We start from the raw sequence: 25,238 nt of genomic DNA on the forward strand, positions 1-25,238 counted from the left end.
CTTAGGGAGCTTGACAGGATAGATGCTGAAAGATTGGACCAGGTGGCAGAATCTCAGCGTAAGGTGTCACCCATTTAAGACAGAGATGAGGACAGAATATTTCTCTCAGAGGGCTGTGGAGGTTGAGTCATTAATTAAATTCAAGACTCAGAGAGATTTTCTCTGAGGGCTGTAGAGGTTGGGTAATTAATTATATTCAAGACCCAGAGAGACAGATTTCTAATCAGAAAGGTTATGGGGATAAGGCAGTAAATTGAAGGTGTGGATTATCAAATCAGCCATGATCTCATTAAATGATGGAGCAGACTTGATGTTTTATATCTTATGTTCTTATGATCTTAAAAGATAGATTCTCTACTACAAATGATATTGTATTTGTTTTCTATTCCTAAAACTAATAAAATTGAGATTGACTGTCTCGTCACACTGTGAATTGGAGATTCAGTTTATAGCTACAGTTTATATGTAGTTTAGAATGCATATTGACTAATTAGTCCTCTATATCACTCACTCCACACCCTTTTTAGTGGGAAAGTACCAGCAATTCACAGACCCTTATAATATTATAATCTGGTAGAAACTTGTTCAAAAGACTATCTGTAAGGCAATTATACTCGCAGGTTCCTTTCCTTATGACTAAAATAGATCATTCCTTCAGACTTTTTTTACCTTATTAGAATCTGCTTTACTCAACCTAAAGTTGTGAGGAATAATTTTAACTTTATGCCTGCTCCAGGATTGTGCCAAAAAGGGGCTAAGATCATCATCCAACTCACCTCTTGTGTCATTCACTATGCAGCTGTTTTTGGTCATGGTTTTATTTCATAAACAACTTTAAAAACATTTATACTCAACATGGTTTTGTGAGTGGGAAATCATGTCTCACAAACTTGATTAAGTTTCTTGAAGAAGTAACAAAGAAGGTTGATGAGGGCAGAGCAGTAGATGTGATCTATATGGACTTCCGTAAGGTGTTCGACAAGGTTCCCCATGGGAGATCTCATGGAATACAGGGAGAACTAGCCATCTGGATACAGAACTGGCTCAAAGGTAAAAGACAGCGAGTGGTGGTGGAGGGTTGTTTTTCAGACTGGAGGCCTGTGACCAGTGGAGTGCCACAAGGATCGGTGCTGGGCTCTCTACTTATTGTTATTTACATAAATGATTTGGATGTGAGCATTAGAGATACAGTTAGTAAGTTTACAGATGACACCAAAATTGGAGGTGTAGTGGACAGCGAAGAAGGTTACCTCAGATTACAACAGGATCTTGACCAGATGGGCAATGGGCTGAGAAGTGGCATATGGAGCTTAATTCAGATAAAGGCGAGTTGCTGCATTTTGGGAAAGCAAATCTTAGCAGGACTTATACACTTAATGGTAAGGTCCCAGGAAGTGTTGCTGAACAAAGAGACCTTGGAGTGCAGGTTCATAGCTCCTTGAAAGTGGAGTCGCAGGTAGATAGGATAGTGAAAAAGGCATTTGGTGTGCTTTCTTTTATTGGTCAGAGTATTGAGTATAGGGGTTGGGAGGTCATGTTGTGGCTGTACAGGACATTGGTTAGGCCATTGTTGGAATAGTGCGTGCAATTCTGGTTTCCTTCCTATCGGAAAGATGTTGTGAAACTTGAAAGGGTTCAGAAAAGACTTACAAGGATGTTGCCAGGGTTGGAGGATTTGAGCTATAGGGAGGGACTGAACAGGGTGGGGCTGTTTTCCCTGGAGCATCAGAAGCTGAGGGGTGACCTTATAGAGGTTTACAAAATAATGAGGGGCGTGGATAGGGTAAATAGACAAAGTCTTTTCCCTGGGGTGGGGGTGTCCAGAACTACAGGGCATAGGTTTAGGGTGAGAGGGGAAAGATCCAAAAGAGACCTAATAGGCAAGTTTTTCACGCAGAGGGTGGTACGTGTATGGAATGAGCTGCCAGTGGAAGTGGTGGAGGCTGGTACAATTGCAACATTTAAGAGGCATTTGAATGGGTATATGAATAGGAAGGGTTTGGAGGGATATGGGCCGGGTGCTGGCATGTGAGCCTAGATTAGGTTAGGATATCAAGTCGGCATGGACTGGTTGGACCGAAAGGTCTGTTTCCATGCTGTACATCTCTATGACTCTATGACAAAGCATTCAAATGTGTTACTGTATACAAATTGCAGTTGAGCAAGAATATGAGTATGCAGAATCAATAATGACAAAGCTGCAAGATTATATTATAACTTTCAGTAGAGTTAACCATAACTATGATGTAGATTAATTCAGAATATATTGTGGCATGAATACCATGATATCTAGGAAATGTTTGATAGTTTAACTGTGGATAAAGAGTTGAGCTGGAAGAAGTGCAACTGGCCGACCAACACCAAAGGAGGAGGGGAGTCGACGTTTCAGGGCGGAACCTATCATCAGGACACTGATGAAAGTCCTGATGAAAGGTTCCAACTTGAAATGTCAACTCTCTTTGTCCTCTGACGCTGCTTGGTTTGCTGTGCTTTTTCCAGCTCCACTCTTTATCCTCTCTGATCTCCAGCATCTGCAGTTCCCACTGTCTCCAGGTAGTTTGACTGTGACAACTTCCTTAAGATATGCCTTAATACACATCCCAGGTCCTAGGGCAATGTTTACAATTATCAGTATGAATTGCTTCTAACACTGAATGTGTAGTAGTTGCTCAAATCAAAGTTGATGCTTGCTTAGATCAACAAACTGCAAAGATAAAAATCACACATCAGGTTATAGTCCAATCGGTTTATTTGGAAGCACTCTTTCATCATGTGATTGTGGAGAATAAGATTGTAAGACACAGAATTTATAGCAAAAGTTTACAGTGCGATGTAACTGAAATTATATATTGAAAAAGTTCAGAACTGAAACCAACATGGTCATTCTAAAAGATGAGAGACTTAACAAATAATCCAGGTCTTTTTCAATATATAATGTCAATTACATCACACTGTAAACCTTTGCTATAAATTACACCAAACCCCCCCAAACCTAATCTCTGTAACCCTACATTTCCCATGACTAATGCACCTAGCCTGCACATCTCTGGATACTACAGGCAACTGAGAAGGCCAAACCACCTAATCTGGACATCTTTGGACTGTGGGAGAATATCAGAGCACCAGGAGGAAACCCAGGCAGACACAGAGAGAATGTGCAAACTCCATTCAGACAGTTGCCCAAGGGTGGACTCAAATCAAATTCCCTGGTGCTATGAGCCAGCAATGCTAACCACTGAGCCATTGTGTCACCAAATTCAGGCCAATTCAGTTCTGTAACAGTTTGAAAAACACATTGAAGAGGTATTAACAGGGGTCAGTGATGTTGGCAAAGTTAAATTTTGAGAAACTAGAACGAAGGAGAATGAAACGTTTGCAGTGTCAAAAAGAAACTGAAAGGGTACATGTTACAAATGCACACCCCTTAAACTGAGAACACAGAGCTCATGTCTAGGCTTTCCTAACCTGCACACTTGGTGAAAGATACTCTGTGCATTTGTTTCATTGTGGCAATGCTTCAAATCCAGCCCAGACTAGTTAAATGAAAGTCCCATTCACCAACATCATGTATAAAATAAATTTGGATCATCTTAATCCAAGTGGAAATGTTCCTATTAAAGATATTGAGGTATAGTGCACTAATGTTTTCTGTGCAAATTCAACATTAATTTTCAAATAGCAATGTCCCATGAATTTCAATGAGATAAAATGCTTTTTTATTTCTGTGATATTGTTGGATGAGGGAGAAATATTAATGGAGGTACAGGGGAAGGTCAGCTGCTTATCATTGACTAACACCTTACAATCTTTCATACCTACTTGAAAAGGCAAATAAGGCCATAGTTTAACATCCCAATCGAAAGGCAGCATCTCTGGAAATGCAACATTCCCTCAGTACAAAAGTGTCATTTCTGTGAAGGTCGTAGGCTCTAATCCTTGGCATGAAGCTTAAACTCTCCATCTTTTGACTCAGTAAAAGTGAGAAGTATTCTTGAGCCAAGCTGGGGCTTAGCAGGAGGCTGCAACAAGCTTAACAATCCATTGGCTTTAAGTTGGAAATCCTGCTACAAAGGCAAGAGTACAACTGGAGTGGGAAAACAAAATTATAATTCTGAAACAATTGGAATATTGTTTAGAAAATCCTGTTAAGACACAAAGTTGGAAGCTTTAGTATTTTTTATTATTAAAGAAATATTCCAATTCGGATAAAACTTTACAATGATTCTGAGGTTCCAGACAACCGTGCATACATGATAATGTGGTGCGTGGATTTGCTCCAACATTATGAACTGATTTGGGACTTTGTAATTCCGAGATGTTTTTTCTCTGATTTTGGGGATATCTGCAAAGTAGGTTACATTGTTGAGGTTAGACATCAGCGCTGAAAATGTGTTGCTGGAAAAGCGCAGCAGGTCAGGCAGCATCCAAGGAGCAGGAGAATCGATGTTTCGGGCATGAGCCCTTCTTCGGGAATCAGTTGGACTGAGGTTAGACCTCAGCCCAACTGTAAGGTGACCCATGATAGAGAACCTGACCAAAGTAAGGCATTGATTTGTTGCTTGCATTTGATGTTGGCACCAGAAAGATTCTGGGAAAGCTTGTAAAAAAGTCATTGTTAGTGCCATTATTGTCGATGGCATTGTTAGCTTTGCAGAACTGACTCCAAATTTGCTCTTATCCTGTCAGATAAGTTGGCATTCTCCTTCATTAAACCACATTTTCACTCACATAGGCATCTTAATATTAATGCCAGGCATCAGCATTAATTTCCCTCATATTGTTTTGGACAAAAGTAAACAAACAATATAAATTGTAATTAATAGTTACAATATGAGTCAAAAATATCCACTTTCTGATTGTCTTGGAATTGACTAGGATGTTTCACTGATCTAGAGTGAGAGACTTCAGTTATTTCCAATGTACTTACCCGGGTGGCTGTGCAGGAAATGCCAGAGGAAATTATGTCCAACTCTAGGCAACTACAGAGTAAACCCAATAACTCACACATAGTATCCAATTCCCACCACTGACCCCCACCCATTACAACCGATCCAACTACCAACTCGCCCACCTATCACCCAATCAAACTGCCAGCTCGCTCACTTGCCACCTTACCCAGATGCTACTGTGGTCAAGCAGCAACAGGCCCAAGATTGAGCATTCTAAAGTGACCCATAGCCATTGAAATTCAGGCCAGACAGAAAATTACCCGAAGTTGAGAGTGTAGTACTGGAAAGCACAGCAGGTCAGGCAGCATCTGAGGAGCAGGAGAATTGACATTTTGGGCATAAGCCCTTCATCAGAACATAAGCCCTTCCTGATGTCCTTATGTCCAAAATGTCGATTCTCCTGCTCCTCGGATGTTGCCTGATCTGCTGTGCTTTTCCAGCACCACACTCTCGACTCTGATCTCCAGCATCTGCAGTCCTCACTTTCTCTGAGAAATTTAGCCAAACTAAATTAAACAGCAGTCAGCAATTATCAGATACAAAGACCAGTGGGGCCAAGATCTAAAAGGTCATAAAGCCAGGGGAAACCAACTACCCATAGGTAAAGCAGTCAGGGGATTGTGTATTGGAAAGACTTTGATCAGACTTTATGGCATTTGACATCCAACTAGTGCCTGAGATTGTGCAATTTACACCTCTCCAACATGGCAACAGAGTAGGGTGCTGGCATAAGCCTGTTGGATGCTTTGACCCTACTCATGATCCCATTAACCAAAGGCCACAAAATGGTCCGGAAAGTCGGGAGAAGGGAGTAAGAACATACACTTGGACACCATACTCTCAGTGAAGACTCAACCTAGCCCAGCACAGACTTCCAACCACATAGAGAGAACCACCTTCGTTGAAGAAAGCCAGTCATCCTTTGGAGAAGAAGATGTCCCTGCTCAAACACATTGTTGATAATATCCTTTTTCAGACAAATAGAGCTAGATAGAGTGTAAATGTTGCAGGAATTTGGGAAAAGGTCAAACAGTGTTTTTAATAATAAATATTTGTCAATAAAGTTGACTTGAACTCTAAACCAAATTCTGTGCCCTTTTGTCCACCTCACCAAAAAGAATGCTTGGGTAAAGTGTTTTTAATGTATAAACTGATCAAAGTATCCAAAGCATGGGCAACATCACTTCACCCACTTACCATCTCATCCATATGCCAGCTAACACGCCTGGCATCTCTTAGACCTGCTACCACAAACACCCTTGCACAGCCGCATCTCACCTACCTGTAACCTCACCCAACTGCCAGCCACTCCTATCAACTTACTCAGGTTACCCTACCATTTACTTCACCAATCTTATGATCCTACTCATTCACTGAGTCATTCATTTACTTATTCACCCATTCATTAACTTTCAACCTAGGCCTTTACATTTACCTGAAAGCAGCTATAATGCTGTTAATCAAGGTGAGTACTGTGTTCCTTTGTACCACACTCTGCAGGAATGAATTTTCTGTGGGGCACTGCACTTTGCTTTTCTAGTAAAGTTCAGCTTGGAAGGTCCTGGAGGAAATGTTGAACTGTAAATAATCGAGACTATGTATTGCTGTTGCATTCAAACAATGTTGATTGCTGCATTTCGGAAGGTCTGGGCCTATATTTTAAATCGAAGGTGACATTCTCAGACAACTAAAATTAGGGATGTCAATAAAGAGAGAGGTCTTTTGGGCTACTCCCGCACTATTCATCTTTGAGAGAAAAATATTGTAATTTCAGAAGAATCCTTCAGTCAATTTTTTTCAATTGCTAAGTTACTTGCTTCCGAAATTCATGCCTCCAGACGATCTAAGACAGGAGGTTACAGGAAAAACTTGCATTGTAAGACCAGACTGCAAGCCACATTACAAGTGGAATATTCCTGACAATAAATGGTATTGATCTGTTTTCTGTTTGCATGGAAAGCAACATTGATTCATACTTCAAAATACATCATAGAGTGGTGAGACATGTTGTGGAATATGTGTTAAATTGCTCTAGCAGGTCATGTAAAGGGATGTTACTGATCTCCTTTGCACTGTAAATATCTACGAATCTATTATCTTTTTATAAGGCATATTAACAACTAATTGAAATCAATGAATCACATAGTTTGGTCCTCTCATGGAAGAAAAAAAGAAAATAATGCATTCAGAAAGCAACACCATATGGATGTTACACTGTCCTTGATGGCAACTTGAAAACATTTTTGAGCTTCAGTTTCTTCCTAAAATGCTGAATTACAATGGTGACTATAGTTCAAAGTATCTCACTGGATTTAAAGTAGTAACAGGACATTCTGAGGTTTTGCTTTATAAATACCAGTGTTTTATTTCACATGTGTTGCAAAACCTCAGCTCTATGGATCAAATTTTCAAGTGCTTAAAACTGAGTAACATGGTTAAGTCAAGCACAAAAACTGGATTTGGATGTAATGTGTCAGAACCAAGGCTAAAATGCATAACCATTGAGAATATATTAAACATACATGGGTTGAAATTAGTACGCATTGCTCCTATTTTTGTTTGTAAATCCAGAGTAGAGTATTCGTAGTTGCATTCAAAGTACCCACAGTACATTTGTAGGCATTGGTTCCTTGAGCATGTTAACTAGAGGCCTATTAAAAGACTCCTGTTTGGTGAGATTAATCCATAATGAGTGAGGCTGATATTGGAACTGGCTCAGCTCAGACATTTTCTCCAACTCCAAGAGCTGCTGATGGAAGTAAATTTCCAAAAAATGAGGGGCATGGATAGAGTAAATAGACAAGGTATTTTCCCTGGGGTGGAGGAGTCTACAATCTGAGGGCATAGGCTTAGGGTGAGAGGGAAAAAATTTAAAAGGGTCCTAAGGTGTAACTTTTGCACACGGAGGGTGGTGCATGTTTGGAATGAGCTGCCAGAGGAAGTGGTGGAGGCTGGTACAATTATAAAATTTAAAAGGCATCTGGATGGGATGAATATGCGTAGGAAGGGGTTAGAGACATATGGGCCAACTTCTGGCAAATGGGACAAGGTTAGTTTAGGATCTCTGGTCAGTGTGGATGAATTGGACTGAAGGGTCTGTTTCATGCTGTACATCTGTATGACTCCTCAAATCTTTAGACTCATAGAATGGAATTAGCACACACCAACTCCATTTGTGATCGCCACTCGTAGCCCAGTCTAAATCTCATTCTGAAACTTTCGTGTGGTCTGTGACTGTGCAGCAGATGGCCCAGAGTAGAAGACTTTCTTTGGGCGACGTGTCTGTGAAAACATGATGAACACTGAACATTTCATCCTGTGTATGTTGGTGATGTCCAATTTCCACTGGTCCTCAAATCTCTTGGTGTATGTTCCACTTCCTTTTCTAATACTATCAACATCACTCTACCTCTGACCCTTTCAAACATGTACATAGCTTCTCATTAACTCTATCCAGACTCCTTGTCTCAACTTTCCTCAAGTTGCTAAACATTCTAAAGTTGAAGCTGAACCTCATTTTCAGATTGCAGCATGTCTCAATATGTGCACCTGTCATTTTCAGGGCCTGACATCAGTGATTGCTCTGTACTTAGAACCTATTTTGGTCCAAATGTTCCCAACTTAGGTCATTTCTAAGAAGAGTCCTGCACCCAGTTGCTGGTGGGCCATTGGTCACTGTGGCTGAGTACCTCAGAAGTTGAATGAAGACCAGAGTGACAGCAAACCCAGGAGCATCAATAGACTGCCATGGGGTCAAGGAGCAGCCAGCTCAGGTGGACGTCCCAAATGTAGAGCCCTTAAGCCCATCGGAACAGGAGGAGTACCAAAGATTTTCTCCTGACGCCATTTCCTGTAGTTGAGCCATGCACAGTTTCGATTTAGTCTCTGCATAACCCAGGACACACTGACGGAGCTCTGCTGGATGCTATAGTGGGATCTGTGACTAGCAGGAGTGGGAGGCCAATCTCTCACAGTGGCTGTGAAAGTAGCAGTTACACAATTGGAGCAGGAAATATAACGATGTGATAGATGCTGAGGAAATGGGGGAGCAGTCTACCGAGGATGAGAACTTTGGGGATGAGGAAGCTGTCCTTGTACATAATAGAGCTCAGCTGTGGTGGGTGCTACAAGCCAGATAGGACCTGCTGTTACACATAGGGCGATGAATGAGAGCGAGGAGCAGCAATTATTAAAAATAAATGGTCATTGGTCATCAAGCCAGCATCTAATTTGCATTGTGGGGACAAATCGGAACCTCTATTCGTTTATTGATTGTATTTGCTTTTGCTGACTGTAAATAAAAGCTCATTTTTCGAATTATTGATTGCTTGCTTGTATGTGACATTCCTCTACTGGACAATGACAAGATCTAAAATAGGCATTAGGGACAAAGTAGTGGTGAATTAGAGAGGGTGTTTCATGGGGTGCATATAAGGACAGGTAAAGTGCTTGGCCTTGTTGTTCAATAGGGAATAGAGTGGGAGAATGGGGTTGTACATGTGAGGGAGTGTCAGCTCATGTTGTGGGCAGGGAGGTTTTATGATGGCTGTGCCATTATGTAGCCGGGAGGCATAACACTAAATTGACAATACTTCTCCATTGGTCTTTTAAAGAAAGCACGGATGCCAGTCTTTCAGTGAATATCTGTTGAATGTAGAGTTCTGAGACTGGCAATTGATGGGGTGAGGCTTAGATTTAGGTGAGAGAGAAGCTATAGGGGCGGGGTAGATAGTTAATGAGTAGAGTTTGTTCAGATACAGTGAGATATCTCATCAGGCCAAGCAAAGCGAACACCCCAATGAAATTGAACAAAACTGACACTTCGCCAAAGAACTTTCAGCCCAGTATTTCTGATCAAAAATTTCAGATGTCAAGCTTTCTCAGCAAGGGCTGGATTGTTGCCTGAGGAAGATTTGACAGGGGACAAGATTCAAGCAGCAGAATTTTGATGGAGCTGGAGTTTCAATCGGGGAAGTCATGGTGTGAAGGTGCCAGTTTTGGACTGGGATGGACAAAGTCAGAAGTCATACGAAGTTATGCCAGGTTATGGTCCAACAGGTTTGTTTGAAATCGCAAGCTTTTGGAGTGGTGCTCCTTCACCCGACAACGGAGCAGCACTCTGAAAGCTTGTGATTTCAAATAAACCTGTTGCAACTATAACCCAGTGTCGTGTGATGTCTGACTGAGAAGATGGGAGTGTAACCTGCTGAGTCATTAGACTAGAAAGATCTGGCAAGGTGAGAGAACTCTCTGAGATTTTAATAATAGGAGGTGTGTTGGTTTTTAGTTGTGTAAGTGAGTCATTATTTGTGTGAATATTTCCAATAATATTCATCTCACAGTAAGCCAAAGTGTCATAGTGTACTTGTATACATACAACAAAAAGGGAAGAGGGCTGTATGGTGCAGTGAAATTTGGGAATCAAGTCCTTACTTGCCCTAGAAGTGTGTCATAACTAGCAACAGGTCAATTTATAACGGAAAGGTGAAATTAATTAAACTACAGCAGGTCAGTTGGTATTTCTTATTGTCAACACACAGGTGTTGACATAAGAATTCCATTCAAGTGGGGTGCTGGGAAAGACTGAGCAGGAAGTCATATTTTATCTTTCGCAACAGGGAGAAAATGAAAGAGAGGGGATGGCAGTTAAGAGAGAGAGTCAGAAATAGGAAGAGGAACTCAAAGTGACAGAAAGCGTGTGCAGGAATTTGAGTTGTCCAAGCAGTGTAGGTACAAGAAAGTGCTGAGTAATATTCCCTGGCTGATGCAACACATGCCGTGTAATGACATCAACTAATTGTATGTTTGCCCGGGGCTGAATAAAGAGCCGGCGGAAGCGGGCTTGTTACTTTTAGGAGGGTCTAGTGCAGCAGTGAGGAGACAGACATACTTACACAAGCAGAACCAAGTAGACACGCACAAACGGATGAACACAGAGACCCTCACACACACACACGCAGGTAATCAGTGAAATGAGTCTTGGTAGCCAGAGTCCGATTTAAAGCCACATATCCACCTGCCAGGATACAGCCCCGTGGATCAGGGAGAGTATACCGAGAGACACCAGTGACTCCTGACTGACTCCTCGCAGCATGTCCAGCAGCGCAATATCGGCGATCTCTAGCGGAGACCACCCCAGCGGGGGCACCAAGGCCTTCCTACCCCCTGAGGGGGGCTCCCACCAGCCAAATACCAGCTCCCAGGACAAGGTGCGGCTAAAGAAGAAAGTGACTCTGCTGAGAGGCATATCGATTATCATCGGCACGATCATCGGAGCGGGCATCTTCATCACTCCCAAGGGAATCCTGCAGCACACTGGCACTGTCGGGATGGCGCTGGTTATGTGGACTGCCTGCGGGATCCTCTCGCTTTTCGGTGAGTTCGACTTCACAGACTTTGGGAAGTTCATCTCAAACTTTTCTTTCTGTTTTCTCTCTGATTTGGTAATCGGTGGGAGGCAGATTCGGTGGAAGCGTAGTTCGTGTGAGGCTGGGACAACAGGTCGTGTCCAAAGCAATGGGATTTTCAGTGTCTGCTTCTCTCCTTGATCTGACAAACAGTGGGAGATAGCGGGAGTGCAATATACAACTTCAGGAGTGACAACTTTGCCTTTGCTTCAGCCAGTCCTGTAGTTCCAAAACTTCTGTTCGCTGTCAAACTATCACTTGTGATGCTTTGCTGATTAATAATTGTTCTGTATGCGCATACAGTTCCTATCAAATGTCATGATTTGGAGATGCCGGTGTTGGACTGGGGTGTACAAAGTTAAAAATCACACAACACCAGGTTATAGTCCAACAGGTTTAATTGGAAGCACTAGGTTTCGGAGCGACGCTTCTTCATCAGGTGGTTGTGATCAAATGTCGTTGTAATATATAATCATACTGGTGTAGGAAGGGTATTAATAAGGTAATTTTCATCAGTTTTCCTTTAAGATGTTCTGTAAAAGCCCACCTTCTCGGTCACCTTTCTTTATACCTCCCGATGTAGTATTACTTTTTAACCAATTACACAAGGTATGGTTCACTGTTTAAGGTGCTATATAGTGTGACAGTTGGTATTGTATTTTGTAGAAGACATGCTTGTACAGCTCCCCCCCCCCCAAAAAAAAAAATCATTGGGAAACAGTTTTGTTATTTACATGGATGAACAAGGGATCATTCAGAGGACTTTGAAGAGGCTGGTGATGTAGTGGTTCTGTTTTGTGCAGAGGGCAGTCAGCCTATGGAATACTTGGGCAACTTATGCGGTAATATTTGAGCATCACCCACCTTCAAAAAGGTGCTGGCATGGAGTTCTCTTAAATAAAGGAGCTGTATCATAAGAGGACAATGGATTAGCAATTACTTATAGACGGTCAATGGCACCATACAGGTTGGTTTCCATAATTTGAATAGATCAAAGAGGAACTTTACAGGGATTTTATTACCATGTAATTAAATGGCTATGATTAGAAGAACGTGTGTGACCATAATACTGTAACTATGATCAGTGTAGGGAGAGCTTGATGGCAACTAGCAACCCATTATCTCCACCAGTAATTAATCCATATTTTCTTTTAGGCTTTTAGATTAAAAAAAGTTTTCAGAATATTAAAACATACCTCCACACACATATACAAACATGACCTACTTTGTACTTTTTCTATGGCCACTGTTTTTAAATAAGTGCATGGCTGAAGAAAGGTGGCATTGAACTAACCTGCAGAGGACAGATTTCTAAAGTTAAATGTCACTCTGTGATAGGGCAGCATTTGCTCAATGACTCTGAGTGGACTAAGAATTACACAAACAGTCAATTTAAGATTACCAGTTGGGAATGATGCATTTTTGTTCACTACACCTGTAAGGATATACAAGTATTCATATGCAGGGACTTGGCATCTGCAGACCAAAAGGGATTTGCCCAGACATTGCTTCATTTCTGAAATAAAGGAAAATGTCAAGACAATAGTTGGATGGTGCATTCCTCATAGCAATAGAACATAGAACATAGGAGATTGAATGTTCCAGCGCAGTACAGCCCCTTTGTCCTTCAATGATGTGCTGACCTGCAAAATTAATCTGATGCCCATCTATCCTTCACCATTCCATTATTAGCCATATGTATGTCTAATGCCCATTTGAATGCTCTTAACATCAGTGTCTACTACTGTTGCAAGCAGGCTGTTCCACACCCTTACTACTCTCTGAGTAACGAAATGACCCTGATATCTGTCTTAAATCTATATTAAATAGTTGGGCCAATCAGAGCTTATTTACTATTAACCAATCATCATTCTTTTCTCATAAGATCATGAGAACTCAGAGCAGGAGTAGGCCACCTGGCCCTTTGAGCCTGCTCTGCAATGCAGTAAGATCATGGCTGATGTTTTTTGTGGATTAACTCCACTTACCCACACTTAATTCCTCTACTGTTCAAAAATCTATCTTAGTCTTAGAAACATTCAATGAGATAGCCTCAACTGCTTCACTGGACTGGAAATTCCAACAATTCACAACACTTTGGTTGAAGAAGTTCCTCCTCAACTCAGTCCTAAATCTGGTCCCTCTTATTTTAAGGCCATACCCCCTAGTTCTAGTTTCACCCACCAGTGGAAACAACCTCCCTGCTTCTATCCTATCCATTCCCTTTAAAGTTGCATCTGTTTCTATAACATCGCCTCTCATTCTTCTAAATTCCAGGCAGTATTGTCCCAGTCTACTTGATCTCACTTCATAAATCAACCCTCTCAACTTCAAAATCAACCTAGTGAACTTCCCCTGCATCCCTTCTAGTGCCAGTACAACATTTCCCATATAGATTAAATTCTTGCTTCCTTGGGAATTTGATATTTTTAGAGCTATGTGGTTGTACAGTATAGAAACAGACTCTTCAGTCCAACTCATCCATGCCAACCAGATTTACTAAACTAATCCAGTCCCATTTGCCAGCATTTGGCCCATATATATCTAAACCCTTACAATTCATGTACCCATCCAGATGCCTTTTAAATGTTGTAATTATACCAGCCTCCACTACTTCCTCTGGAAGCTCATTCAATACAAGCACCACCCACTGCATGAAAAAGTTGCCTCTTAGGTCCCATTTATATATTTCCCCTCTCACTTTAAACCTATGCCCTATCCATACCCCTCATGATTTTATAAACCCCTATATGGTCACCCCTCAATCTCCGACGCTTCAGGGAAAATAGCCCCACCCTATTTAGCCTCTCCGTATAGTTCAAACTCTCCCACCTCAGCACCATCCTTGTAAATCTTTTTTGTACCCTTTCAAGTTTTACAACATCTTTCCTATAGCAAGGAGACCAGAATTGAACACAATATTCCAAAAGTGGCCCAACCAATATTCTGTACAGCCACCACATTAAATCCCAACTCCAATGTTCAATGCACTGGCAATGAAGGCAAGTGTACCAAATGACTTGCTCATTACCCTGTCTACCCAAGATCTCTTTGTTTGGCAACACTTCCCAGGATCCTACCATTAACTGTGTAAGTCCTGCCCTGATTTCCCTTACCAAACTGCAACACCTCATATTTATCTAACTTAAACTCCATCTATAACTCCTCAACCCAATACTCTGAGATAACCTTCTTCAATGTCCACTACACCACCAGGTTTGGTGCCATCTGCAAGCTTACTAACCATACCACCTATATCAATCCAAATCATTATATAAATGACAAGAAGCAGTGGACACAATACCGATCCTTGCAGCACACTGGTGGTCACAGGCCTCCAGTATGAAAAACAACCCTCCACCATCACCCTCTGTCTCCTACCTTCAAACAATTTTGTATCCAAATGTCTAGCTCTCCCTGGATTTATGTGTCCTAATGAGTTTGTCAAAAAGCATTGACAGCATGTCTCTCTTCAGAAATATTCAAATGTTACCTTATTTCTCCTGCTGTAATAGATGTGTTATAATACCCAGCATGAGAGCAGTCTTATGCAAAATGTAGTTTAAGATATGTTGGGGATGTGGGGTGGAGGAAGAGATACTTGGCATGAAAGAGGAAATTAGAATTTTTGGTACCTGTTTCCTGTTGATCACAGCTCACTAATGCCCTGTATTGATAAGGCATGGTGATGATCTTAGACATGAGGCTATTCATTAACAGTTTGTGTCTATTCAAAACTTACAAGCTGGGAGATACTTTATGAACAGCAACTGCAGTGTATCCTGTATGATGTACAATGATGGTGCCCCAATCTTCAAAACCTTGGTAATTGATTCCAGTGGGAAGGACACCATTCAAGTGAAATGTATTGTCTTGGATAATCTTAAAATGCTTGAGTTTGTGCACTATACCTATTTAGCCAAATAGTACATAATTCTTCTAACCTGAGGTCTGCTGAATGTGAAAAGACTTTCATGGTTCAAGAGTTCAAGAGGTGAGCAAGTTGATATAAAATATCCAACCTCTTGTCAATTTTCACTGAGTTTCAGAATCTGCGTTCAGCATTACTCACCGCAACAGCAATTGTAGCCATTGTCTTATTTCCACATTTATAAATCCCACAGATGGGGGTCAATATATGACTTCTCAGAACTGATATGTGCCCACTCACTTGACATCCTGATCTCCACTACAAAGTCAAGTATAAACTGTGTCATAGAAATAGGAATTCCTATCCAAAATGTGCCTTGTAAAAGTTGCATGCAAATTTCTCTCATTGTAAAAAAACACCTTGTACCACCAGGATACTACCATTTCCCTGAAGACAATGCTACTTTTGCCTGAATGGAACCAAACCAACATGTCAGCATCTATTTTCTGTGATAGAGACACAAGTGTGCAACTGAAGTTTGGAGTGTTAAAAATCACTTTCATATTGTGATACAATTGCAATCTCTTAGTTCATTTCATGCCTTTTCTTAGGATTCATTGTCTATCATTATCCTAATTACAGTGGCAGAGAAGCTCGGTGGATTTATAGTCTGACTGCTTTCACATATTTTTTGCACAAGTAATAATGGGCTACAATCTTAAACCATTATTAAGCTACATTTACCAGACTATGACAAGTCTGTACAACCATGAGAGGTTTATCTAGATGCAGGATCCAATGTAAATAGTTATGATTGTAGATTTTTCCACTGCTCTCCAACATTTCATCCTTATACAAGCAATGACAAGATCAAGACAAACCATATAGATTTTGACAGATCAGTCATGCACATGACTAATTTCTTATAGTCTCCCCAATTGCTTAAGTAAATTTGTTGCTTCAACAAGAGCACGTTCACTGCAGTGAGATTTAGGAGAGGATGGGGGTTAAGTTCAATGGAACTTTGGAAGAAGAACTAAGGACATTTTTAAAATCAATCTTGTTGCGTATGTTATGATACATCTTTGGAGCAAATGGGACTTTAACCCAGATCAACAGGTGCACCACAAGAACCCCAAAAGAATCGCTCAAACCTAATATTGCATATACCATAAATATCACTTAAACATTTTAGAAGCAATTAATTGTGGTTGGTGTTGTAATGTAATGTCAGAAATGCTACAACCAATTTATGCATGTGAAACAAAAGGATAGATAAGGTGTGAAAGGCATAGAGGAGGTGTAAAATCTGTCTTAAAATGTGTCCAAGAGTGTTTTTTTAAGCCAGAACATAGAAAGTTCTAAAAGAAAGGTATTAGTATTGAAGCCAAACATGTGACCGATGTGGCAGTGGTGGAGCATTCAGTGATAGTCACCATAATTCAGTAAGATTGGATAGTTATGGATAAGGGCAAAGAAAGACTGGAAAATAAATGTTCTGATTTTGGAGGGGTGGGGGAGTGTGGGTGGGGAGTGGTGGAGAGGTGAATTTTAATAAGATAAGACAAGATCTGACCAAAGTGGACTGGGAGCAGCTGGTTGCAGGAAAATCCACATCAGAGCAGTGGGAGATATTCAAAAGGGTAATAGTGAGAGTGCAGGACCAACATGATCTCATAAATGCGAAGGATGGGACCAGTCCGGAGAACCCTGTGCATCAAGGTATGCACAATATTGGATAAGAAACATAAAGGAAGCTTATAATAGATACTGAAGGCTCAAACCAGCAGATGGTCAAAAGGAGTATGGAAAGGACAGCAAAGAGACAACTTGAGAAAATCCTGGCAAGTAACATTAAGGAAAATCTAAAGGCATTTCGCTAGTGTGTCAGGGGCAAGAACAGGGAAAAAAAAAATCATTAGCGACCAAGGAGGCAAACTGTGTGGAGCCAGAAGACATAACTGAAGTTTTAAATGATACTTTGCAACTGTATTCACTTTAGAGAAGGATAATGTAAGTCGGGTAATCAGAGAAGGGGCATTGTGATGTACTTTTATAAATTGAGGGTAAGGACATATTAATGGTTTTAGCAGGCTTGAAAGTGGAGAAATCTCCAGGTCCAGAGCTAATATATTCAAGGCTGCTTTAGGAAGACAAGGGAGGATATTCCAGGGCTCTAACATAAATTTTCAAATCCTCTCCAGTCCCAGGAAATGGTGCTAGAGGACTAGAGAACTGCTAATGTGAAATCACTATTCAAGAATGTTGGTAGAGATAAACCATGAAATTAGAAGACTGTAAGTTTAACCTTCATGATAGGGAAACTATGGAAAAACATTCTGAGGAACAGAATTAATCTTCACTTAGAGAGCCAATGGGTAATCAAGAATAAACAAACAGTTTTGTAAGGGACAGATCATGTCAAACAAATTTGGTTGAATTTTTCAAGGAGGAGACCAGGAGTGTAGATGTGGGTAGTGTAGTTGATGTAACTTACATGGACTTCAGTAAGGCTTTTGGAAAGGTCTTGTATGACAGACTAGTTAAGAAGCTAAGAGCCCATAGATTCCTTAAGCGGTTTAGCAAATTGAATCCAAAATTAGCTTGGAGTAGGAAGCTGAGGGTGCTATTTGAAGGGTGTTTTTGTGTTTGGAAGCCAGTGTCTAGTAGCCTGTGGGGCTGGGTTGTTTAGTGATTGTTGTGTAAATCAATGATTTAAAAATGAATGTAGGAGGTATGGTCAGTAAGATTTCAGCTAACACAATAATTTGTGGTGTGGTAAATAGAGAGAAAGAAAGCCTTAGATTCTGATATAGACAAGCTGGTCAGATTGGCTGCACGGTGGCAGTCGGAATTTAATCCTAAAGCATGAAAGGTGATGCATTTTGGGAGAATTAGCAAGGCAAGGGAATGTACATTGAATGGGAGAACCCTATGCAGAGGATCAGAGAGACCTTGGTGTGCATGTCCATTGGTCCTTCAAGGCAACAGAAACAGAAATTGCTAGAAATGTTCAGCAGATCTGTGTATCTGTGGAGAAAAATCAGAGTTAGCATTTCGGATCAAGTGACCCTTCCTCAAACTGATGGTGGCTAGAAAAAATGTTGGTTTAAACGCAGAAAATACAATGGGGGGAGGGGTACGGAGTAAATGGTAGGGGGTGATAGAGCCCAAAGAGAAAGAAGAGCAGTTGGTCAGACAAAGGAGTGGATAACAATCCAGCTAGGAGGGTGAAAACCTGCTAATCGGGACTAATAATGGCTAACAATGTGTGGTGTGTGGGAGTTGGGTAAGGACATGGGAGAACCCAAGCCCTATGTTCTTATTCCAACCCCCCCACACACCAGGCTGTGTTATCACAACCCGTTGTTAGCCATGATTTTGAGATGCCGGTTTTGGACTTGGGTGTACAAAGTTAAAAATGACACAACACCTGGTTATAGTCCAACAGGTCTTTTTGGGAGCACTAGCTTTCAGAGCGCTGGTCCTTCATCAGGTAGTTGAAGGAGCAGCATTCCGAAAGCCACAGTTAGCCACTAACAGTGTCCATTAACAGCTATTTACCCTCCTAGCTGGATTGCTATCCACTCCTTTGCCTGACCAACTGTTCTACTCTCTCCTTGGGCTCTATGCCCACCTATCAATTACGTCTTACTCCCTCCCTCCTCCCTATGTTCTGCAAATAATCTGGAATTTTCCTTGCAACCAACAATTTCAAGGAAACGTCACTCTGATTTCTCTCCACAGATGCTGCCAAACTTGCTAAGCTTTTTCAGCAGCTTCTGTTTTTGTTTCTGATTTACAGCATCCACAGTTCTTTCAGTTTTTATTTGGTCCCTGAAGGCAGCATGATAGGTTGATAAGGTAATTAAGAGGGCAAATGGAATGCTGGTCTTCATTTACAAAGCTTTGAATACGAGAACCAGGAGTTTATGATGGAGCTGTGTATAACTTAAGTTAGGCCACAGCTGGAATACTGCATACAGTTTTGTTTGCCCATAATTCAGCAATGAAGAAAGTCTAGATAGGCTAATGTTGGTCTTGGAGCAGTGAAGGGTCAGGAGGTGGGATCTGAATCAGGTGTACAAAGTTCAAAGAGGCACTTTCAAATAGGAAGAAATTCCTCCTTAGTAGAGGGGTCAGTAACCACGGGCATAATGTTCAGGTTTAGAGGGATTTTGAGGACAAATAAATCACCCAGCAGGTTGTGAGCATTTTGAGCTCATAAATGGTCAGGATTGGAGCCTTAAAGACACTTAAGAGGTTTTTAAATGAGTATTTGAAATGCCATGGCATGGAAGGCTACAGGGAGCAGAAAGTGAGGACTGCAGATCCTGGAGATCAGAGCTGAGACTAGGGTGCTGGAAAAACAGGGCAGGTCAGGCAGCATCCGAGGAGCTGGAGAATCGATGTTTCAGGCTTGACCCCCTCAGGCCAAGTGCTGGAAAATGGAATGAGAATAGATGGATACTTGATGACCACTGCAGACATGATGGGCTAAACTGCCTTTTTCTGTGTTGTTAAAAACTCAATGACTCTAAAATTGCACAAAAAGCTCTCCAATAACCTTTTTAAAGATGCTGGTAGCCCTTTTAATACAGCTTTCAAATTGGCATTATTTGTGGCAGAGCTTAAACATCAAAGGAGTTTACTGTTTCATGTATGCACTCTGAGTATGGAGTAGATATTGAAAATTTAATGATAACTGCATTTTTAATTCTAGGTGAAAATTCCTGGCAGGTAAGTGAAAAGCAAGATTATTACATTAATTTTGAATGTCATTAGGGTGTTTAACTATGAAGACAAGGGGAAATATCCCAAATGGCTTACACAATATTTATTTCTCAACCAACACCAAAACAAGTACAGAATTACTGATTAGTTAATTGTGGCATTTGGGATCTTGCTGTACATGAATTGGTAGCCTGAATTTCCTATATTGTGACATTAACTACATTTCAAAAAGTGCTTACTGCTTTCTAAGTTTGTTGGGATGTCCTGAGGTCTTGAAAGCGTTTATATACATGGAAATCTATTTTTTGCAATTCATCTCAGTCAGTGAGCTGACCACATTTGTCATAGCAAGAGAAATTGAATTGATTGAAGTTAATGGAATCGCTGTGTCTGACATAAAATATACGGATTGAAGTTTTGCTGTACAATATTACCTACAGACTTTTTAATTCATTTGATAAATAATTGAACATCTTCAGATTTCACATGAATACTTCAATGTATTTGTTATTAATATAATTCAGTGCAATTTCAAAACAATGGTGTGGAATGTATCAAATTGCATTACACATTTTTTCTTAATATGGCAGATTAAGTTTGGTTTTTACTGTGTTATGTACATGTGCAACTAATGTAAGCAAAGAATTTACAGCAATTTCAGAACGTTTAACTGCTGTTTAAAACTACTAGTTCCAAATACTGAGAAAGTCACATGCCTCAACAAATTGAAGAAGGGCTTATGCCCGAAACGTCGATTCTCCTGCTCCTTGGATGCTGCCTGACCTGCTGCGCTTTTCCAGCAACACATTTTTCAACAAATTATCTGTCATGTCAACATATATTTCTATTTGTAAGTATCGCAACTTGCGGTGAATTTTAATTTATAACAAAGCAATTGCAGATACTGGAAATCTGAAACAAAAACAGAAAGTCCTGGAGAAACTCAGCAAGTCTGGCAGCATCTGTGGAGAAAAAGCAGAGTTGACATTAAGTGCAGTGACCCTTCTTCAGGAAATTGCTGGGATTTTAATACAACTCCCAATTTCTTTTTAATTTGAATCCTTTGCTCGATTGAAGGTATAGATGGAGAAGTTAGGGAACATCTCCAGGACACCCGCACCAATCAACCACACCGCCCCGTAGCCCAACATTTCAACTCCCCCTCCCACTCTGCCGAGGACATGGAGATCCTGGGCCTCCTTCACCACCGCTCCCTCACCACCAGACGCCTGGAGGAAGAACGCCTCATCTTCCGCCTCGGAACACTTCAACCCCATCAATGTGGACTTCAACAGTTTCCTCATTTCCCCTTCTCCCACCTCACCCTAGTTCCAAACTTCCAGCTCAGCACTGTCCCCATGACTTGTCCGGACTTGTCCTACCTGCCTATCTCCTTTTCCACTATCCACTCCACCCTCTCCTCCCTGACCTATCACCTTCACCCCCTCCCCCACTCACCCATTGTACTCTATGCTACTTTCTCCCCACCCCCACCCTCCTCTAGTTTATCTCTCCACGTTTCAGGCTGTCTGCCTTTATTCCTGATGAAGGGCTTTTGCCCGAAACATCGATTTCGCTGCTCCTTTGATGCTGCCTGAACTGCTGTGCTCTTCCAGCACCACTAATCCACAATAACAATTGTTGACCCACTACATTGTAGATAAGATACCAAGAAACTATCTCCAACATTGCATAATCAGCCTACTTTGTACTATCACTGACTTTGACAGTGATATCATTGTGAAGCTATTTAGAAAGGGATTTGAAACTGTAGAGGGAGTTGTATACAGGCTCCCAAGTAGCTGTTGAGCATCAAGAAATATATCAGTGGAGAGATTATATAAGTATTCAACAAATGCATAGTGAATTTAACTAGGGAATTTATCTTTCCGATAGATTTTGGTAAATATATTAGATTATGTAAGAAAGATATTGAATTTACTTACTGTGTTGTGGCTGACTTTCTCCATAATATATCCTACAAGTGTAGAAGAATCAAGTTAATAGGTAATGAGCTAGATTTGGTTAACAGCCTTACAGGGTGTGCAAATGTATCTGATAGTGATCATGAGAGGCTTGAATTCAAAATTGTGCTGTGAAGATAGTAATGTGAAACAGTTACTAAGAATCAAGATTTTGTTCAGGCTGACTTCCACATGATAAGACAGAAGATGTCCACAGTAAATCTGGCAACTATGTTAGAGAGATAGTGGTGTAGTCATAATGACACTTCATTGGTAATTGCTGTGGGGGAAAGAGACTGTCACAAATCTCCTTCTGAATGTACCTTTGAAAAGAAGGTGTGCAGAGAGATATATTGGTTTGTGCTGAGGTTCATCATGAGCAGATCCATGATGAATTATTCTTGTGCTCCATATTTTGGTCCCTGGGACACAGGCAGAGGCAAACGTCGACTGTGCCTGGAAGACTATCAATTCGATGAAAGATGCTCTTTGGTGTACCCGAAACTTGTTGATCTTGCATCATAAAGAGTTGACCTCGACCCAGTGTTGCAGACTGGCAAGTTTCAAGGCCCAAGACTACGTGCTGAGGGATGCACTAAAGCTTGGGGCAGCTGCCATCAAGGCATAGAGGGGAAAGACCACCGTTTGAGGTCTTCGTGCCAAAGAATAATCAAACAATAATCAAAGAATAATCAAAGAATAATCAAACTATCCCAATGCCTCAAGTGTATGGACATATAAGAGGGAGTGAGGACTGCAGTTGCTGGAGATCAGAGTCAAAAAGTGTGGCACAGCAGGTCAGGCAGCATCCGAGGAGCAGGAGAATCGAAGTTTCAGACAAAAAGTTCTTCATCAGTACTGTTGGGGGAAAGGGAGGGGACTGGGAGATAAATAGGAGGATCGGGCTGGAGAAAGGTGGCTGGGAGGGCGATAGGTAGATGGAGGTGGGGGTGATAGTGATGGGTCAGAGGGGAGGGTGGAGTGGATAGGTGGGAAGGAAGATGTACAGGTGGATGCACTGGTTACAAAGACCCAACAATGTCTCTTCTTCCTGAGGCAGCTGAGGAATTTTGGCATGACGGTGAATACCCTTGCCAACTTTTATAGGCATGCCATCAAGAGCATTCTGTCTGGATGTATCACGACCTGGTATGGCAACTATACCATTCAACGTCTGAAACAGTTACAGAGAGTGGTGAACTCAGCCCGGACAATCATTAAGGCCAACCTCCCATCTATAGAATCCATCTACCAGACCTGCTGTCAAGGAAAGGCCGCCAGCATTCTCAAAGATCCATCCCACCCTGACAATATTTTTCTATAACCTCTACCATCAGGGAGAAGGTACAGAAACCTGAACACATGCACCAGACGGTTTCAAAACAGTTTCTACCCAACTGTTGTTAGAATACTGAATGGACTGACAAACTTTTAACATGCGCCTGTACCTGTGTTTTTGTTTTTGCCGTTGTTTACCTATTATTTACTTATCTATGCTACTTAACTATGTGATCTGTCTGCATTGCTTGGAAGACAAACTTTTTCACTGTTCCTCGGCACACATGATAATAAATTCATTTCAATTCAATTCAATTCAATTCTCACCATGGCAGCTGGTGACATTTGAGTTCATATGGTAAACCTGAAGTATAAGGCTAATATCAGTAATGCTGACCATGGCAACTGACCATGTGATTGATTAATTCCCTCCAGTGGTGGCGATCTATCCTCTTAGTCTATTGGGCCTACATGTGACTCCAGACCAACAGCAAAGTAGTTGACTCTTAATTGTCCTCTGAGTTATATCGCAAGTCACTTCTTCAAGAGCAGTTAAGGAATACCGGCATTGGTAGTGGTACTCACATTCCATTAAAAAAAAGAGTTTTAAAACGGAAGATCAGTGAAAATGTTCCAAAACAATTGATTGTGATATAGAGTCAATTTATACCCCTAAGGGGCAAGAGCTCTACTCACCATAAAAAGAACTATGACAACTACAGGTCATAGAGTCATAGAGATGTACAGCATGGCAACAGACCTTCGGTCCAACTCGTCCATGCCAACCAGATATCCTACCCTAATCTAGTCCCATTTGGCAGCACTTGGCCCATATTCTTCCAAACACTTCCTATTCATATGGGGGGGGGATTCCATAACTAGAGGGCATAAGTTGAGGGTGAGAGAGGAAAAATTTAAAAGGGATCTAAGGGGCAACTTTTTCACGCAGAAGGTGGTGGGTGTATGGAATGAGCTGTCAGAGGAATGTTGGAGGCTGGTACAATTACAGCATTTAAAGAGCATCTAGATGGGTATATGACTGTTTTGCTGTAATGCGCGTTTCGTTTACACAAATTTGCCGTAACACAATTGCTGAATTGGGGACACTGTTTCTAAAGTGCGAACTTTTGAAAAATGTGTTGGCTGCAACACAATTACATCAACAACACTTTAAGTACCGTTTCTAAAATGCAAGTTTTCTATAATGCAGGGTTGCACAAGAACGCAACCATCGCATTATGGAAGAACCACCTGTATTGGAGTAGGAGACAAGATAAAACTAAAAGATGCGAACTAAAAGATGCAAACTCTGCCACAAAACCCAACTCCTGAGAGAGATACAAAGAGCCAGATGTGCCAACCCAGCAAGAGCTGCAAACAGAAGACATGAAAAGAAACATGGAAGGATTTCAAATTCTGAGGAAAAAGAGCATTAGAAAAAAAAAGTGATCTGTAACAACTTTTATTTTGTATGTCCTGTACATAAAAAGCAGGACAAATCCAACCTCGTTCAATCACTGCCCCATTACTCTACTCTTGATCATCAATAAAGCGATGGACTGTATCATCAACAGTGCTATCAAGCACTAGCGATTCCAACAATAACCTGCTAGGTGATGCCCAGTTTGGGTTCAGCCAGAACCACTCAACTCCTGACCTCATTACAGCCTTAGTTCAAACATGGACAAAAGCTGAATTCCCAAGGTGAGGTGAGATTGGGAGCCTTGACATCAAGGCTGCAGTCAACCGATTCTGGCATCAAGGAGCCCTAGCAAACGGGAATCAATAGATATTGGAACAAATTCTCCGGTGGTTGGAGTCATACTTAACACATATGAAGATGGTCTTGGTTTTTGAGGTCAGTCTTCTCAGCTCCAGGATATCTCTGCAGGAGTTCCTCAGGGTAGTGTCCTAGACCCAACCATCTTCCCTCCATCATGACCTTGCCTCCATCAGAAGGTCAGAAATAGGGATGGTCACTAATGACTGCACAATGTTCAGCACCATTCATGACTCTTCAGGTACAGAAGCAGTC

At 41.3% G+C, this 25,238-nt stretch overlaps 1 protein-coding gene across 1 annotated transcript in view; it reads left to right on the forward strand.

Annotated features, from left to right (window-relative positions):
* The first annotated feature begins 10,809 nt into the window (after positions 1–10,809).
* Positions 10,810–25,238, forward strand: part of slc7a11 (solute carrier family 7 member 11) — a 193,133-nt gene continuing 178,704 nt past the window's right edge. Inside the window, exon 1 of the mRNA XM_043674092.2 lies at positions 10,810–11,324. Coding sequence (XP_043530027.2) covers positions 11,042–11,324 — 283 coding nt within the window. The 5' untranslated portion in view covers positions 10,810–11,041. The remainder of the gene's footprint in view (positions 11,325–25,238) is intronic.

The sequence above is a fragment of the Chiloscyllium plagiosum genome, unplaced genomic scaffold (genome assembly GCF_037043375.1).
Source record: "Chiloscyllium plagiosum isolate Xiang-an unplaced genomic scaffold, Cpla_swu_hap1 HiC_scaffold_36, whole genome shotgun sequence".
NCBI lineage: Eukaryota > Metazoa > Chordata > Chondrichthyes > Orectolobiformes > Hemiscylliidae > Chiloscyllium > Chiloscyllium plagiosum.